Source organism: Schistocerca serialis, chromosome 5 (genome assembly GCF_023864345.2).
Source record: "Schistocerca serialis cubense isolate TAMUIC-IGC-003099 chromosome 5, iqSchSeri2.2, whole genome shotgun sequence".
Classification (NCBI taxonomy): domain Eukaryota; kingdom Metazoa; phylum Arthropoda; class Insecta; order Orthoptera; family Acrididae; genus Schistocerca; species Schistocerca serialis.
Window position 1 is genome coordinate 219,149,542 of NC_064642.1, and position 17,500 is coordinate 219,167,041.

Below are 17,500 nucleotides of genomic sequence, written 5' to 3' on the forward strand. Positions count from 1 at the left end.
GAAAATCATGCTGTAGCAGTTAATCGTAAACAATGACACTCAGTTGTTTGTTTTGCAAAGCATTTATCAGTCACAAATGATATCCAACATCTACTGTCATCTTTGCCAAAACAAAGAAGATTTTCCTCAAAATTCAATATGATGTTAAATTCTAATAACCGATCTAGGCCAAATAATAAATCCTTATTAATATCTTATATTATTAAAAGTGTTTGGCGACATCAGATATTTCCATTGTGGCTGTTCACTTGGGTTTCGTGTTTCACTACCTTGCTTTTCGTTCTGGTTGCGCCAACTATGTAAACTCCAGTTACTGGTAACAGTGGTAAGTAATGTTTAGTCTGTATCGTGTTAAAGAACGCTCTAGAAATGAGTTACACCTCACTCCCTGAATCTATAAATCTGTTAACTTCAGAAGTTTCCACAGTTCCTGCTGTTATTGGTTGTGGATTATTTGTAGACAAGCATGGTTCTTCCAGTAACAACCATTCTTCTGTAGGTATTTTGTGTATGAAATTGACATACTTATTATGAAACAGGCCTCCTAGTGTATCTCTACTATCTCAGCCCCAGCCCCAGATCCGGATCGTGCTGTTTTTTCCTCATTATTAGTAATCGAGGTACTATGTTACCACTTTGTGCTCTATTATTACTTGGCACAAATTCCTGCAAAGCTACTGGACCTAAATTCGAAGTTGGATGCTTCTTCTGATAATCATCATTACCATTATTTCTATTGCACTGGTGTACTCTAGCTAAGTTGGCCTCATATTTTTTTAAAAATTATTATTACTATTCCTTTTTTAATTCTGATTTTCACTTTGGTGTACATTCTCATTGCAGTCTTTACTTAATGCATCCAGTGCGTCCACAAAGGACAACAACTTTTCTACTGATTTCCACCCACTACATAATATATCTTATACGAGTAATCATCTTATTAAAATTCAAACTAACCCCTCTTCCTCCATTGGCTTCTCTAAGTACCTTGCCCATGTTAAATGCCAGTCAAAATACTTTCTCATTGTAACCCATGTATTACTGAAATACTTTGGGTTCCACAAGCCTGGTATTAATTTTTCTGGGCACTTGCTGACCAATACTTCTCTTTAAATTCTTTTGAAAATCTCCCAAGGAGGAAAAGTTCTCAATGTTTACTGTACCCCACTTTGAGGCTTCCCCAAATAGATACCCCACAGCAAACTCAATCTTTTTCAAATCCTCCCTGTTCTTGGGCAGGGCTTGGTTGAACCTTTTCAAAAAATGGGTAGGATGTACTTCCTCGTCTGGCTTAAACTTAGGGAATTGCCTGGATAATCCAGAATTGGCTCCCCATTGTAAATCCATCATTACCACACTAATCAATGCCACAATAGGAGAAGTCACCCTATTATCTATTTTGTCCTGAATAAGTTTGAATTCTTTCCACAGTTCATCCATACATCTCTTGGTGTTACTAAGCTCAGAAGATAAAACAGGAGATATGTTCTCAGAGATTACTCTTGTGGCAGCCTTTCAGTCTATCATCTCTTCTACCTGTTCCTCCAGACTGCTTATATTTATTGTGTCTGAGGTTGCTTGTTTCTCTATAAAGTTTCTTTCCATGTTATCTACTCAAGTGTTAAAGCTCGCAATTTGTGTTTGGACTATTGGTATTAATTTATCCTGCTTTTCAACATTTTCTTTTAAGGTATGCGACCTCTGCTTTACAGCATCAAATGTAACATTACATACATTTTGAAATGATCCTAATTTTTCACTCAGTTCAGTTTCTACACTATTACATTTATCTTCAATATCAAATTCTAAATTTTTTGTCAAATTCTGGAACTGATCATTCTGTCTCTGATTAAAGTAAGTGAACAGTTGATTTATGTGATTGCTTAAAGAACTAGTTAATGCACCTTTCAAATCTCTTTTAAGATTTTCTACTTTAGTAGTTAAAGCATCAAATTCAGTCTTCAAATATTCGAGACGTTCACATAAATTACTAAAGTTGTTACTTTGTGAATCTACCTTAGCACTTAACAATCCTAGAGTTTTATTCTGAACATACAATTTATATTTAATTGAGTATTCACTGTGCATATTTCTCCAAATAAACTAGTGCTCTGTGCATTGAGTTTTTCACTTAAAGTTGCACTTATTTCATTTCTCAAAGAAGCACCCTGGTCATTTATTTTATCATTTAATTGAGTATTTACTGAGTCTAATTTAAGACTTAGTTCCTTTCTTAAAAAAGCATTTTGGGCATTCATTAAGCCTAATGCTTCACTTTGTGCATCCAATCTAGAATTTAATTGTAATCTCTGAGCTTCTAGTTTGGCTTTTAAAATCACACTTAGTTCCTTTCTTAAAGCTGCTGAATCTGCTCTTTGGGCTTTGATTAAATTTACTACTTCAGACCTGTCTGGCATGCCCTTACTCACTGTCATTGCCATGGCTGGTTCTGAAGTTTCCCCAATTCTCTGTGTATTATGCATATTTCTCTTAGTTTTTGATCTCTAAGTATAATAACTACACTAACACAGTCTGGTGAACAGTTTCATCAACTTTATACTTGAACAATTATTGTTTTTCACACACCCGGCTTAGAGCTTTAGCCTGTGTTGGTGAGCAGGTGTGGAATCAGCACCGGTAAACAGTAACTGGTGCTGGTGGCATCGGTTGCTGGTCTCTGCATCGGTGTCAGTGAGCTGATGTAGAATGAGCACCGGTGAGCAGCAACTGGTGCCGGTGGTGTCGGATGTTGTCCCTGTGCCAGCATCCCCGTGATGCATGTGAGAGTGGGACACTCCCCACACCGGATTTTCTTAGTTGAATTATTCTTGTCATCTCTCTTGTTAGTCTAATACGTCGAGGTCTTCTTTCCATTCTTTTAATGTTGTTACTTTCATACGTCTTTCACTGTGTTACACTCACAAAAATTTTTATTTAATTTTTGCACTTAATCCAATTACACGAAACAGTTCTCTTATCTTGTTATACCTGGTTGCTATGGCAAAACATCATATCTTCTGCTTCGATTTCCTCTCAAAATTCCCGTTTTTTTTTAGTCCTTTTCACTGGTCACTACATACTAACGCTCTAGGCTACTCAAAGAAATGTGAGGTTGGATTGCAAAATTCACATGTCACTTCCATAGGTTGACTTACTAGGTATGTACATCCAGTCTTCTTCTCTTGATTTCCAGCTATATCGATATCCAAAAACTTTTTCTCCAAAGAATACTGCTGGTTAACAGGAATTTATAAGATTCTCTCTCTACTTTTGAAATAATTTAGTACTCGAAGAATACTTTTAGTTCAGTCTTGGTACATTTCATCTTCCATAAATAACATATTCACCATTTCTCACATCAATATTCAAATGTTTACAAGTCAATTGATTGATCTCACATTAAACTCGATAAAATACATCTGCAATAAAGTTAATTTAACAACCACATAATTTATGAACCCATCTTGCCTCCAGCAAGTCCAATACATGCAGTACTTAAAAGTCTATAATCAATTGTTCATTTTTCTTTAACAATAATTACAGTCACTAAATAGCAAAGAAACTACATAATTACTTCTTGTTCTACCAATATGGCTACCATGGCGTGAGCGGCAAACACTTGTTGACGCCATTCGACCATCGCGTCTACCTTCTGCTCATGACTCCTTTCCAGCCTGCACACACAAACATGTGTCGTGCAGTTTGTACATTCTCTCATGCTTATTTTTAAAATATTGTGTGTTTGAGATGGTAGAAGGGCAAGTGGTTATAGAATTTATGCGGAAATTCTCAAATCACTACAACATGCCACAGTTACCTCTGGGGCATCTGGTACCGATCCCACCTGTAGTAGCGCCGTTGTGCCACATAGGAATCGATCTCTCGTGGAGGTTCCTGAACTCAACAAACAGGAATTGATGGATAATAGTCTGCACTGACTACCTCACCTGCTATGTGGTCACCAAAAGTGCCAACTGCTGCAGCTCCATAAATTGAGGAGTTCCTTGTAGAAGACATAATTTGGAAGCACAAAGCACCCTGTGTGATGATGACTCATCATGAAAAAGTTTTCCAATCGAGACTAGTATCAGAGGTAATTCCATGTTCTGACATCACCCACAGAAGGATAACTGTCTATCATCCAGAGATTAGTGGTCCCACACAGCACTTTAATAAAACATTGGCAGATATTCTCTGTATATACATTAATGTAAAATGGAGAGAATGGGGTACTGTACTGCCTGTCACAACATTCACAGATAGCACAATGAAACAAGACACTGCACACTTCACACTGTGCTGACCGTTGTGGCTGAGTGGTTCTTGGGGCTTCAGTCTGGAACTGCGCGACCGCTATGGTCACAGGTTCAAATCCTGCCTCGGGCATGGGTGTGTATGATGTCTTTAGGTTAGTTAGGTTTAAGTAGTTCTAAGTTCTAGGGGACTGATGACCTCAGATGTTAAGTCCCATGGTGCTCAGAGCCATTTAGACCATTTGAACCTTCACACTGCTCTTTCTGCTTCACTGTCATGAGGTCAAGTCACAATAAGTACCTTGTTCCAGTTTCAGACAGATGATGCACATGATCAGTACATGAAATATGAGGGTTGCCCAGAAAGTAATGCACTGCATTTTTTTCTCATCCATAAACAATGCTGTGAATGTGAAACATTACATACGTATTATTTGAAGCTTCCTGAGTGCACCCGCCAAGTTTCTGTCACAGTCGAGACATAGTGTAGCCGCAGGACAGTTTCAAAATTGTCTGTAGGTGATGTACATTACAAGCAACATGCCATCATCGAATTTCTCACTGCAGAGAAAGAAACTGGGGAATATTCACAAACACTTGTGCAAAGTCTATGGAGCATCTGCTGTCGACAGAAGCACAGTTAGTCACCGGGCACAGAGGGTGAGGTCACCAGGCAATTCAGTGGAGCTCCATGATTTGCAATGGTCGGGGAGACCATCCACAGCTGTCACACCTCACATGTTGCAGTGAGATGATGTTGTCAATCATGAGGACAGACCCATTACAATTCTGCATTTTGCGGATGCTGTGGAGGTGATTTACACAGTGAAGCACTGGCTCCACCACCAGGACAAGAACTGGTACCGACAGGGCATACACCCATGTTTCACGCTGGAGGAAAGCCATAAAATGGGATAGAGATTACGTGGAAAATTTGTGCGTGTAGATAAAACACCATACTTTTGTGTGTGTAATTCTCATTATGTTCAATAAAGAATTATTGAAAAAAAAATGTGCACTGCAGTACTTTGTGGGCAACCCTCAAACATAATCACCAGTGCCGAAGAAGCAAGGCAGCTGGCTTCCATGTGGACACTGGATGTCCAGGAGAACGACAAAAGTACTGAAACACTAAGCACCAGTGGGTGACATAGATCCCAGGAGGCTTGGTATGAATTTTTATGCTTATGTGGACAACAGGGCTATGAAAAAAGTCACTAAAGCACTGCTTTTGGTGGTATCATATCCTTTGTCACTATTTGGATGTCACATTTGAAGTCGAGAATTATGACCCTTCATCAAGACAACTTAAGTACAATGACATCATCCTTGTCCTGCCTATGAAGCCCTACTACAGTCCAGAGGTGCATATTGACAATGGGAGGTTCAAGGAAATGAAGACCCACTCAACAGTTGTGAAGCTTTGGTAGGAGGGGCTACCTTCAATGTGCATCATAATGAAGGGGATGTAACAACATGACAAGACTGCAAACACCTGGCAGTACCACCATAAAGAGGACCATTGACAAGGTCTAGAGCCAGGACACTGTTGTCAGCACCAATGGGAACTTCTGAAAGAGGGAGTTGCTGTTTCTCCAGACGAGGGAGTAATGCCATGACATGTGGGGCATGTACCATAGCGTAATGGTTAGCATCCCTGGCTGGCACATTGTGGATCACCAGTGCAAACCTGACTACCCTTGGCTTCACCTGCGTAAGAGTTTGACATGTATATTGAACACACCACCTTGTTCCCCTCTCTGTGTCCACCCCGTTCTCCCAACTATATGTGTCTATCTCATCCTCCCCACTCTCTTTGTCTCTTCATCTCATCCTTTACTTCTCTCTGTCTATTTCCTCCATTCCCCCTCTGTGACAATGCCTTTCTTTCCCCTTCCTCTAACCAATCATCCCCCCCTAATTCTCTTTCCATCTCTGTCTCCCCCTCTTCCTTTTTCACCTACACACTACCACTCTACATCTTACACCTACCTCATGCATCTCCCCTTCACCCTTTCGTTCTTTTCGTCCCTTCCTCTATCCATTTAAGACTGTGCCCAGCCAAGTCATCTCCATGCGTAGTGCATGGAGTACTCTTAAATGATGAAGGGCTGATACTGCTCCCATGACATCATGACATCCATGTCATACAGGGAAGGCTACATATCAGGGGCTTCAAAATCATTTATTTGCCCCTGACATACAGGCTGCCTTGCAAAGCAGGTGGATAATGCAGGCCAGTACTACTCCAAGACAACATACAAGTCATGATAGGCAGCCTACTTGCAGGGACCTGGACCACTGTTTCTTACCACTAAATGTAGACTGCCCTGCAAAGCAGACTGATTTGGCGGGACAACACTGTTCCCACAACACATCTGTCATACAGGGCAGGCTACACAACAGGGGCTTCAAAAATCGTTTATTTGCCCCTGACGTACAGGCCGCCTTGCAAAGCAGATGGATAACGTAGGCCAGTACTACTCCCACACAACATACCAGTCATGATAGGCAGCCTACTTGTAGGTGCCTGGACCATCGTTTCTTACCACTAAATTTAATCTGCCCTGCAAAGCAGACTGATTTGGCAGGACAAAACTGTTCCTATGGAACATGCCTGTTGTGCGGGGAGAGAATATGCCAAGAATTTCTGTACATTCAGGTATACTTTATGTTTGTATAAATACTGGCATTCAGCAATATTCAGTGTTTGTGTAAATAGCTGCATTCTCCATCCAAGAGGTCAGTTCTGTTCTGGTTGTACATTGGTGACAGTACTAAATTTGCTTTTTCTTGTAAGTTTTATACTTCATTTATGAACCTGCCTTCAGATTTGGACTTGATTGTGGTTCTGATATATAAAAAGGCACATTTGTTTCAGGTTGTTGAAGGTACTCTTTATTACCTCCGGCTAGAAGTTTGTACCACCAACTCCAACAGGGGAGAAGATGATCCCAGTTCTGAGTGCATTCAAACAGGAGAAGCGGTAAGATTTATATCATAGAAACATGAAACAAAAACAGTTCATATTTCATGTACCTGCATTTCCCTTCATAATAACTGTGTTTACTGACACCTGTGTTTCAAACTATATCTTTTTAATCTCATGTGAATAGTTTGTGTGACATTTAAGTTTCATATAGTAAAGAATATAACTAGCTGAGCCTTGCCTCTCATGCCTTGTAATCTGCCATCTGTAATGTTCTCTGTAGTCCGTGCATCCAAATGCCATACCAAACCTTGCCTTGCTATACATCTTGTTACCATCACTATACTGTGGGTTCATATACAGACATCAAAAAATGTTTTGCATCACCCCGGTTCCAAGAGTTCCAGAACCAGTATAGAAAATTGGAATAGAGATCAACATAAACATCATTTCTGCCCTTTTTATTGCTCATGAAAACCACTTATTGCATGTTGTATTACCATATAGTGAGACCTTCAGAGGTGGTAATCCAGATTGCTGTACACACTGGTACCTCTAATACCCAGTAGCACATCCTCTTGCATTGATGCATGCCTGTATTCATCATGTCATACTATCCACAAGTTCATCAAGGCACTGTTGATCCAGATTGTCCCACTCCTCAACAGCGATTCAGCGTAGATTACTCAGAGTGGTTGGTGGGTCACATCGTCCATAAGCAGCCCTATTCAATATATCCTGGGCATGTCGATAGGGTTCATGTCTGGAGAACATGCTGGAAACTCCAGTCAAGTGATGTCTCGTTATTCTGAAGGAAGTCATTCACAAGATGTGCACAATGGGGATGTGAATTGTCGTCCATGAAGACGAATGTCTTGGCAATATGCTGCTGATATGCTTGCACTGTTGGTTGGAGGTGGCTTTCACGTATCATACAGCTGTTATGGCACCTTCCATGACCACCAGTGGTGTACATTGGTCCCACATAATGCCACCCCAAAACAGCACGGAACCTCCACCTTGCTGCACTCGCAGAACAGTGTGTCTAGGGCATTCAGCCCAACTGGGTTGCCTCCAAATGCATCTGCGACGATTGTCTGGTTGAAGGCATATGCAACACTCATCGGTGAAGAGAACATGATGCCAATCCTGAGTGGTCCATTCAGCATTTTGTTGGGCCCATCTGTACTGCGCTGCATGTTGTTGTGGTTGCAAAGATGGACCTCGCCATGGACATCGGGAGTGAAGTTGCTCATCACGCATCCTATTTCACACCATTTGAGCCATAACATGACATCCTGTGACTGCATGAAACGCATTATTCAACATGGTGGCATTGCTGTCAGAGTTACTCCGAGCCATAATCCATATGTAGTGGTCATTCACTGCAGTAGTAGTCCTTGGGCAGCGTGAGCGAGGCATGTCATCGCCTCTCTGTATCTCCTCCATATCCAAACAATATCACTTTGGTTCACTCCGAGACGCCTGGACACCACTTGTTGAAAGCCCTTACTGGCACAAAGTAACAAAGAGGATGCAATCAAACTGCGGTACTGACCGTCTAGGTATGGGTGAACTACAGACAACATGAGCCATGTACCTCCTTCCTGGTGGAATGACTGGAACTGATTGGCTGTTGGACCCCCTCCATCTAGTAGGTGCTCCTCATGCATGGTTGTTTACACTTTTGGGTGGGTATACTGACATCTCTGAACAGTCAAAAGAGACTATGTCTGTGATAAAATATCCACAGTCAACATCTATCTTCAGGAGTTCTGGGAGCCGGGGTGATGCAAAACTATTTTTATGTGTGTATATGAATGTAATGGAGTTGACTCTAACCTGGTTTCTTGTTTGTGTTTACTTTTCTCCTCTCCATCCCTAATTTGCTACCCCACTCAGCTCCAACTTACAGAGCAAAATTGCAATTGGGATCATTGTCCTGATGCCTTCTAAGGCAGACACATGAAAATTTCATGACAAACAGGATGCAGCACATTATCCTGGACTGAGGGTAATCTACTGACACCAAAGAAGGTTTGGTTTGACTTGGAGGAATGTAGTAATACCATTGATGTTCAAGTTATACATAATGCTTTGATTGATAGTTGTAGTTGCAATCTCAGGGTTTTCACAAACGATGAACTTATATATGAGCAAATGCAATTCAGTACATATTGTGGTAGTACCTTTTTAGATGTGGACACAATATCAGCCTTGTGCGAAGACTGACAAGTAGCTCTTAATGTAGGGAAACGTTAAATTTTTCACTTCATGAAACATGTGTGATATCCTTTGACTACAGGATTAATTAGTTGCAACTAGTCAGTTATGTCATGCAAATATTTGTGAGTAACAATGTATAGGGATGTGAAGTGGAACAACCATATAGCCTCAGTAATAGGTGAAACAAATGGTAGGCTACAATTCATTGGTAGGATGCTGGGTATCGTTTCTCTACAAATGACTGCATACAAAACATATACATAGCCCATGCTTGCAGGCTGCTCAAGATGGTGGGACCTGTGTCACTGCAGAAACATAGAGTGTATACAAAGAAGAGTAGTAGAAATTTCACAGACTTGTTTGACTTGTGAAAGAGTGCAACAGAAATGGTGTGAAATCTCAGGTGGGAAACACTGAAAGAAAAATATACATACCACAAGAACTGGCTTAGAAAAATTCAGGAATCATATTTCAGGAGATACACTATGGACATTCTTTGGACCTCTATATATCTATCCCATAAAGTGACTGAGCAGATTAAAAATAACCAAATAATAACTTACATACAAGCGAACAAGCACTCATACTTCCTACACTCCATCTGTGAACAGAACAGGAAGAAATCTTAATATGAATGAAAAGCACCCTCTGCCATACACTACAGTGATACACAGTGTGTATGTAAAATATGGAAAATGCAATTTCTCAGCTACAGCAGACCAATGTGTGGTTCACAGAGACTTATAACAGGAAACACACACACTCCTATGGCCACTGTTAAAGATATAGCCACTACTCATATAGAAATAAAAGCAATGGGCTCACAAAAATAATTATCAACCTCACTTTTATCAATGAAGAACCAATAACCAATAGAAGCTGCTAAAATAAAATCATGAAGACTTAATGTTTTACTGTGGGTAACACCTCATGTAAGAAACAAACCCATGTGCAGTCAGGGGCAGCTATTAATTTTGCACCAAAAAGTCAAGTTAATTTCACCTGTAAGAAAGATGACAAGAAGTCTTATCTGGAATACAAAAAGAGTTCTTCTCGACAATTATATTGCTAAGGGCTAAGCAATTACTGGCACATACAACACAAGTGTTCTAGAAAAGGGTGATGAAGGAAAAAAAGTAGCCTCATGTCTGAAGAATTCATCTGCGTACAAGGTGTCCTTTGGCAATGGGAAAGCTGAGGGATTTGAAGCTCAGATTTATCCACCCTATTTACAACATTTGGCTCTACTTTTTTACTACCACTAGCCCCCCCCCTCCACCACACATACATTACCTGTGGTTGGTAAACATTTAGAGGTCAATGTAGAAGACAGAGAAGTCGTGAAAGTAAAGACTCACACTTCAACTTGCAGATGAAGATATCTGACTGCATGGTACACAGCCAGAAGCTCACAGTCATATATTTCGTGTGTGGGAGTAATATGCCAGTGGCTGCCAGGCATTGTTAGAGTGCTGCACCAATGGGTATCTGGCTCATATCCACAACAGTAGTTAGCGCTGCATCAAGTTTTGGGGATGCTTAAAGCGCTGCCATTGGCATTGCTCTTCTTTTGTATCCTTGAATGTGGAGCACATATCTTCTGTCCAGTGCACAAGAGACTTCCTGTTTTAACATTAGGAGCTGACAATGTTGCTGTCAAAGGTTCCTGTATCTTTGCTGCATGGGGAAGGCGTCATCTGTAGAAATTAAGTACATACAAGAAATGTTGTAATTCCTTGGCTGTAGGTGGCCTGGGCAGTTGTAGTATTGCTTCTACCTTCTTGGTCAAAGGAAGAAAGCCCACAGCTGAGATTTTATGACCAAGAAGCGTCACTTCTGATTGCCAGAAACACATTTGGCTATGTTCATTATGGCTCCGTATTGTTCTAGTTATCCAAAGACCTCAAGCAGGAGCTGATGTTGTCCAGATTGGTGGAGAACACCAGGGCATCATCAAGGTAAGCAAAGCAAAATGGTAATCTTTGGAGAACAGAATCTATAAATCTCTGCTACATTTGAGCTGCATTGCATAAGCCGAAGGTCATAATCATGCTCTCTCATATAAACCAAAAGGTGATATTATGGTGGTTTTGGTACGTCTCCTGCAGCTGCAGATATCAGGGTGTAAGGTTTTTCTCAGTCCAAGATGGTGAAAATGGTGGCACCATGTAGTGTGTAATTAGAGTACCTGTAATAGTGGTATAGAGTATCTGCCAAAGACTGTTTGATAGTTAAGCCATAATAATCACTGCAGTGGTGCCAGGTGTCACCTTTATTTGGCACTAAGTACAATGCCGATGACCAAAGACTTTTGGATGGTCGCATTAATCCTTCCCATAACATCAAATCAAATTCGGCCTTCGCAGTTGCTTAATAGTCTGGAGCCAAAGATTTAGCAAACATCTAGACATAGACACCATGGAGAGTCCATCCATCCATCATGGGGTATTCACCTTGGGGCACCAGGTGGTCTGGTCAAAGTGAGGTAGTCCCTCAGTAATGCAGCGTACTCACCACTTGAAGCATCCGTCAGCAGGACTGCTGTGCGGGAGTGGAAGCTGGTGACAACAAGGCTAGTGATGTTGTCCACCAAGTGGGCATTCGCCACATTTGGTAGTAGCTGGTAGTGCACCAGGTCTGCTCTACCTCTGTGATGTCCGCAATGATGAAATCCCACACATATGGGTGGTACAGTCCAATACTAAGGTCTAATTGCTGACTGGCATACAAAGCAATTGAAGAGTTGTTAGTAGCTGTTAGGCAAAAAGCAATTGGCACCTGACAATGATGCAGAGACGTACAAGGCAATATACTCAGGTCAGAGTCAGCGTCCACCAGGAATTCTATACCGGACGCTTAATCAATTAAAAACAGGTGCTTGAAGGATGTTCGGCAATAAGTTGTGCCTACTACTGACTGTCATCGACATTTGGGAACAAACAAGATGGTGAACACTTCTTCCCCTGATTACCAAACTAGCAATGTTACCAACATACCTGTGTGTTGCTCAATTGAGCTGCATGTCCATCTGCGAGGCAACAATTGCCTTGATCTGCAGTGGCAAGTGGATATTCCATAATGTTCATAGCAAGGTATCCGATACTATGCCCATGTTAACTTTACTGCGCAGATGACACAGTTACTGCAATGGCTTGCTATTGCAGATCTCTTCCTGTGTTAGGACTTGCCTAATGTGATCATGTGATCTTCCTGGGAGGCAGCCGCATGTTGTATCAATTCTGTCTTGAGCAGCTTTAGATCACCATTTGTCAGTGCTTATAGGGGAAATGCTGCCCGACAGTTGTCAGATGTGTTCTATATATAGGAGGAAGAAACTCAGGAATGGAATAACAGATTTTATTAATTCCAACACTTTAGGCTACTCTCCACTCATAACTCAAGAATAATTGAATTGGAGCATAGCCTCCTTACAGAATCACAGTTTTTAATCAGAAAGGATGTTGAAAAACATCATAGCACGGTATCAGAGTGTAGTCAAAACAGAAAATAAAGTTAAATCTAAGCTAAACATTTGCATGGAGAAACAAATTGCTCATAAAACCCAGCTCTCCTGGTGGCCAGGGTAGAAATACTTGAAAGCAATTCTCTTGCTATACAAACATGATACTGTACCATCACTGCAAAACACAGGACATCCTGCAAAAGATGGAGACTGACGCATAGTGTGCAGCAGCTTCATTCAGATCAGGACAACTAACTTTCTTAGAAGATTTTCATTAAATAACAAAATCTGACATCTTATATTACTATTCATCTCTCGTGGTCAACAAAAGTCATAAAACATAAATGGGAAAAGCAAAAATATCTGATACACATGACAAATATATTCATTTAGCTCTCTGTTTCCAATGTAACAATTACTTCTGTATTCTACCATTAGTTATTAATTTTCATTCCAATAATAAAACAATGGAAAATTCAGGATGGAATGTACAATATTATGAAAAGGAAAATTGCTGCTCGCCACGTAGTGGAGATGCTGAGTCGTAGACAGGCACAACAAAAAGATTCTCACAATTAAAGCTTTCAGCCATTGGCCTTCATTAACAACAGACAACAGACACACATACACACACACACATGCACACACTCATGCAAACACAGCTAGTGCTCATGTTGCAGTCTCAGGCAACTGAAACCTTACAATTGCGTGAGACTGCAGTCATGTGTGTGAGCTGCGTTTGAGTGTGTGTGTGTGTGTGTGTGTGTGTGTGTGTGTGTGTGTGCGTGTGTGTGTGCATGTGTGTGTCTGTCATCTGTTGTTGAGAAAAGTCAATGGCCCAAAGTTTTAATTGTGAGGGTCTTTTTGTTTAGCCTATCTGCGACTCGGTATCTCCGCTGTATGGTGAGTAGCAACTTTCCTTTTCGTAATTTTCATTACAATAGCATGACAATAGAGACCATCAAATTAACCCCCCTGCCCATCCATACTTTAATCCATAATAAATACAATTTTGCAAAACACTTAATGATATCCACAACATTCTAGGATAAATTGTAATAATTATTGAAATTCAACTAAAATTTATGTAAGAATGAACTGATAAATCCACATAAAGCATGCATGCATGCTTTGTCAATGAAGCAACAATGTGTCATCCTCCCTACATGCTCCCAAAAGCCAAGTGCAACCAGGCCTACGAGCACCTGGCTGCAATTCAGTATCAAGATGTCTCTTCATAGCATGTGTGGGCATCGTGAAGTATCTTGTAAACACGGGTTCAGACCTTGCAATATTCCTCCGTCCTATATTAGGAGACAGCAGGGAAGGCTGAGGTACCCTCCCTCACAGGCAGCAAACAATTTTTGCCATTAAAACTTACTGCACATACAACAGCAATTTAGACCTAAGATTACACCATACATATTTGTGGATGTTTTCTGTGGCTGACGAAAATGAGCTGATCCTAGGTGCAGACTTTCTTAGCCACTACAGGTTGCTAGCCAACATAACAAATGGCCAGCTCATTGATGTGACAACAAATTTAAAGACTGTGATACAGCACTGGCAGGCCACATTGTACAGTATAAAAACTGTGAAGTGCTCTAGACCATACGATGACATCCTCAAAAAATTCCATGACCTCACTTGCCTGGTTGGTGCACAAAAGGACATTAATCATTTGGTGGTGCATGACACAATAACCACTTCTTACCCTCCCACATCATGCCAGCCACATCAACTCGCACCCAATAGACTTGCAGTAGCAAAGGCAGATTTGAAGGTCACGCTGTGGGAAGGCACAGTTTGACAGTCAAGAAGCCCAAGGTCATTGGTGCCACATTTACACCGAAGAAAGACAAGTCATGGTGCCCATGTGGGGAGTGTCATGCTCTTAGCTCACAAACAGTGCCAGACAGATCCAGTCCCACACCTTCAAGACTTTAGCCACGCATTGGCAGACTGTGCATTATTTAGCAAGATTGATTGTGCAAAGGCATATACCCAAATTCTGGTGGCACCCAAAGACATTGAGAAAACAGCTATTGTAATCCCCTTTGGGTTTTTGAAAGCCTGTTTGTGACATATGGTCTTTGCACTGCTGCCTATACCTGGCAGCAGTCCCTGGATGGCATATTGTGAGGCTTGCCATTTTGTTTCACATACCTCGATGATGTCCTGGTGCAGTCCAAGTTGCTGAAGATCCATTGCCACCACCTAACTACCATCTTTCAGCACCTCAGTGAAGCTGGCATCATTGTCAGTCCAGTGAAGTGTGCATTCAGTGTGATGAGAAACGAGGTCCATGGCCACTTAATTACCTCCACCAGATTGACACCATAGCTGGACAAAGTGCAAGTGATTCTAAACATGCTGCATCCTCAGATGCACAAGAAATAACTCCGTTACCTTGGCATGTTGAACTTTTACCGCCATGCTCTGCCCAATGCTGCCACCATGCAAGAGCCCATGACTAAGGCACTACACAATCCCATTTTGAAAGGAAAGACCCCTGTGAATTGGACAGACAAGCTGAAGTAGAGATTCATGGACTCAAAATGAAATGTCACAGAAGCAACACAGTGTGATCTTAGATGTAGTGGTGAATGCCATCCAGACCGACATCAGCATGGCGTTACAACAGCACCTTGATGGGGGCTCGCAGATGTTCGGTTTTATCTCTAAGAGGCTATCGGAATCGCAATGCACTTGGAATGCTTATGGCCAAGAGTTGCTTGCGTTATATGCAGCAGTGAAATACTTCCGCCCATCAGTAGTAGTCTGACAATTCATCATCTTCACTGACCACAAACTGATTACTCATATGTTTCACAACAATCACTCTGTTCACCGTGTCATATCCACCAATGTCACAATTTACTACTGACATCCGCCATATTTCGGGGATAGACTACATACTCGCTGATTGTTTGACCTGAGTGTGTGCCATTATATCATCCTTGTGAAAACTTTGAGGACGTTGGCAAAGTACAGGAGAATGATGAAGAACTGCACAGTTTCTGTCACGCCACCTCCAGCAGCTTGCAACAGAGGTTGGTACCTGTCCCCAGAACTACATGGAAAACTTGGTGTGACATCTCAGCCAGTGCTCACCAACTGTTCCTCCCAGAGAAATTCCGGTGCAGTGCCCTCAACTGTGTGCACGTGCTGTAACACCCTGACACCAACAGGATTTTGATCCTCCTCGCTGTGTGTTTCATCTGGTGCAGGTTTCAGAAGGACTGCTGCAAATGGGCTCGCCCTCACATGCCATGTCAGCTTGCCAAAGTCAGGAGGCACCTTCCCCAATGCAACATGTCAATTTGAACATGTCTATGTGGGCCTCATTGGCCTGCTCTCTCCCTCTCTTAAGGCACATGGTATCTTATAAGTATAGTGGACCACTTCACTCACTGGTTGCATCAACACCAATCATAGACTTCACTGCCAAGACCGTTGCCACCACATTCGTTGACACCTAAGTGGCATGCTTTATATGTCCCAGTAATGTGACGACTGACCACATTTGCCAGTTTCACTGCACATTGTTCACACATGTCACCAGACAGTGTGGCATCCGATTACACGAGACAACACATTACCATCCACCGTCAAATGGCATGGTTGAATGGCACCACAGGACTCTGAAAGCTGCCCTAACTTTCCATGACACCTCATGGCCTGAGGCACTCCCACTAATGCTGCTTGGCCTCCAAGTAATGCCAAAGGAGGAGATCGATGTGGCACCTGCCGATCTCGTTTATGGACAGCATCTGACAAGACTGGGTGATTTTGTAGAAGTATCACCCCCACATGGAGCCATGGCACCCGCTCCGGTAAAATGCCTGCGCACTCAAATGGCTGGTCTCCGAGAGCAAGAGCCGATGCAGTACAGCACTGGGAAGATATTCATGCAGACCAACCTGCAGCACTGCATGCGCATCATGTTGCATACCGACACAGAACAGTCACCTCTCTAGCTCTCCTGCTCTGGACCACACCATGTGATCACCTGAAGGAAAAAACGTTGGACATTGAGTGCAACAAGAAACAGTCTACAGTCTCAACCAACCACATCAAGCCAGCTTGCAACTTGTCTGCTCCAGCAGCCACACGCTTTTTAGTCCCCGAGGAAGATCTGACAGCAGATGACACTATTTTAACCAGCAGTCAGACAGATCCTGCACCTGTAGCCACCGGTGATGCACAGCTGCAGCCTGCTGTTATTTTGGCACCACATACACCTCCCACCACACCAACCAGGCAGCCCGTGGTGCCCCCCGGACCCTCACCACAGCAGCCAGTGGACTACAGCACATGCCCTGGCCTCCATGTCTGACTCAAATGTCTGTGCTGTAGAGATCCCATCCCCAGCTGAACACACCTTCAGCCGATAGATCCAGTCGAGCTCCAGACAGTGCCTCCCATGTCCTTTGCAGCTCCTGGGCCTGCGTTTGTGTCTCTGTGGTTCTGCCACATTGGGTGTTAAGGCAAGACTGGTGTTTGTTCCAGCTACTGTATTTGCATTGCCATTGAGCTCCACACATTGCCCTCTGTGCCACCGGACTTGTCCTTAGCAGCTCTAGGACCCGCGTTGAAGTCGTGAAGAGACCATACTCATGTACACTC

General features: G+C 42.2%; 1 protein-coding gene across 8 annotated transcripts in view; it reads left to right on the plus strand.

The window, feature by feature from the left end:
* Window positions 1–17,500, plus strand: part of LOC126482327 (uncharacterized) — a 463,601-nt gene that overhangs the window by 78,424 nt on the left and 367,677 nt on the right. For all 8 annotated transcript variants that reach the window (XR_007587631.1, XM_050106380.1, XM_050106385.1 and 5 more), the window contains exon 3: window positions 7,135–7,239. Coding sequence is in view for 7 of the 8 variants with exons in the window: in XM_050106380.1 (XP_049962337.1) it covers window positions 7,135–7,239 (105 nt within the window). In the remaining variant the exon portion in view is untranslated. The remainder of the gene's footprint in view (window positions 1–7,134; window positions 7,240–17,500) is intronic.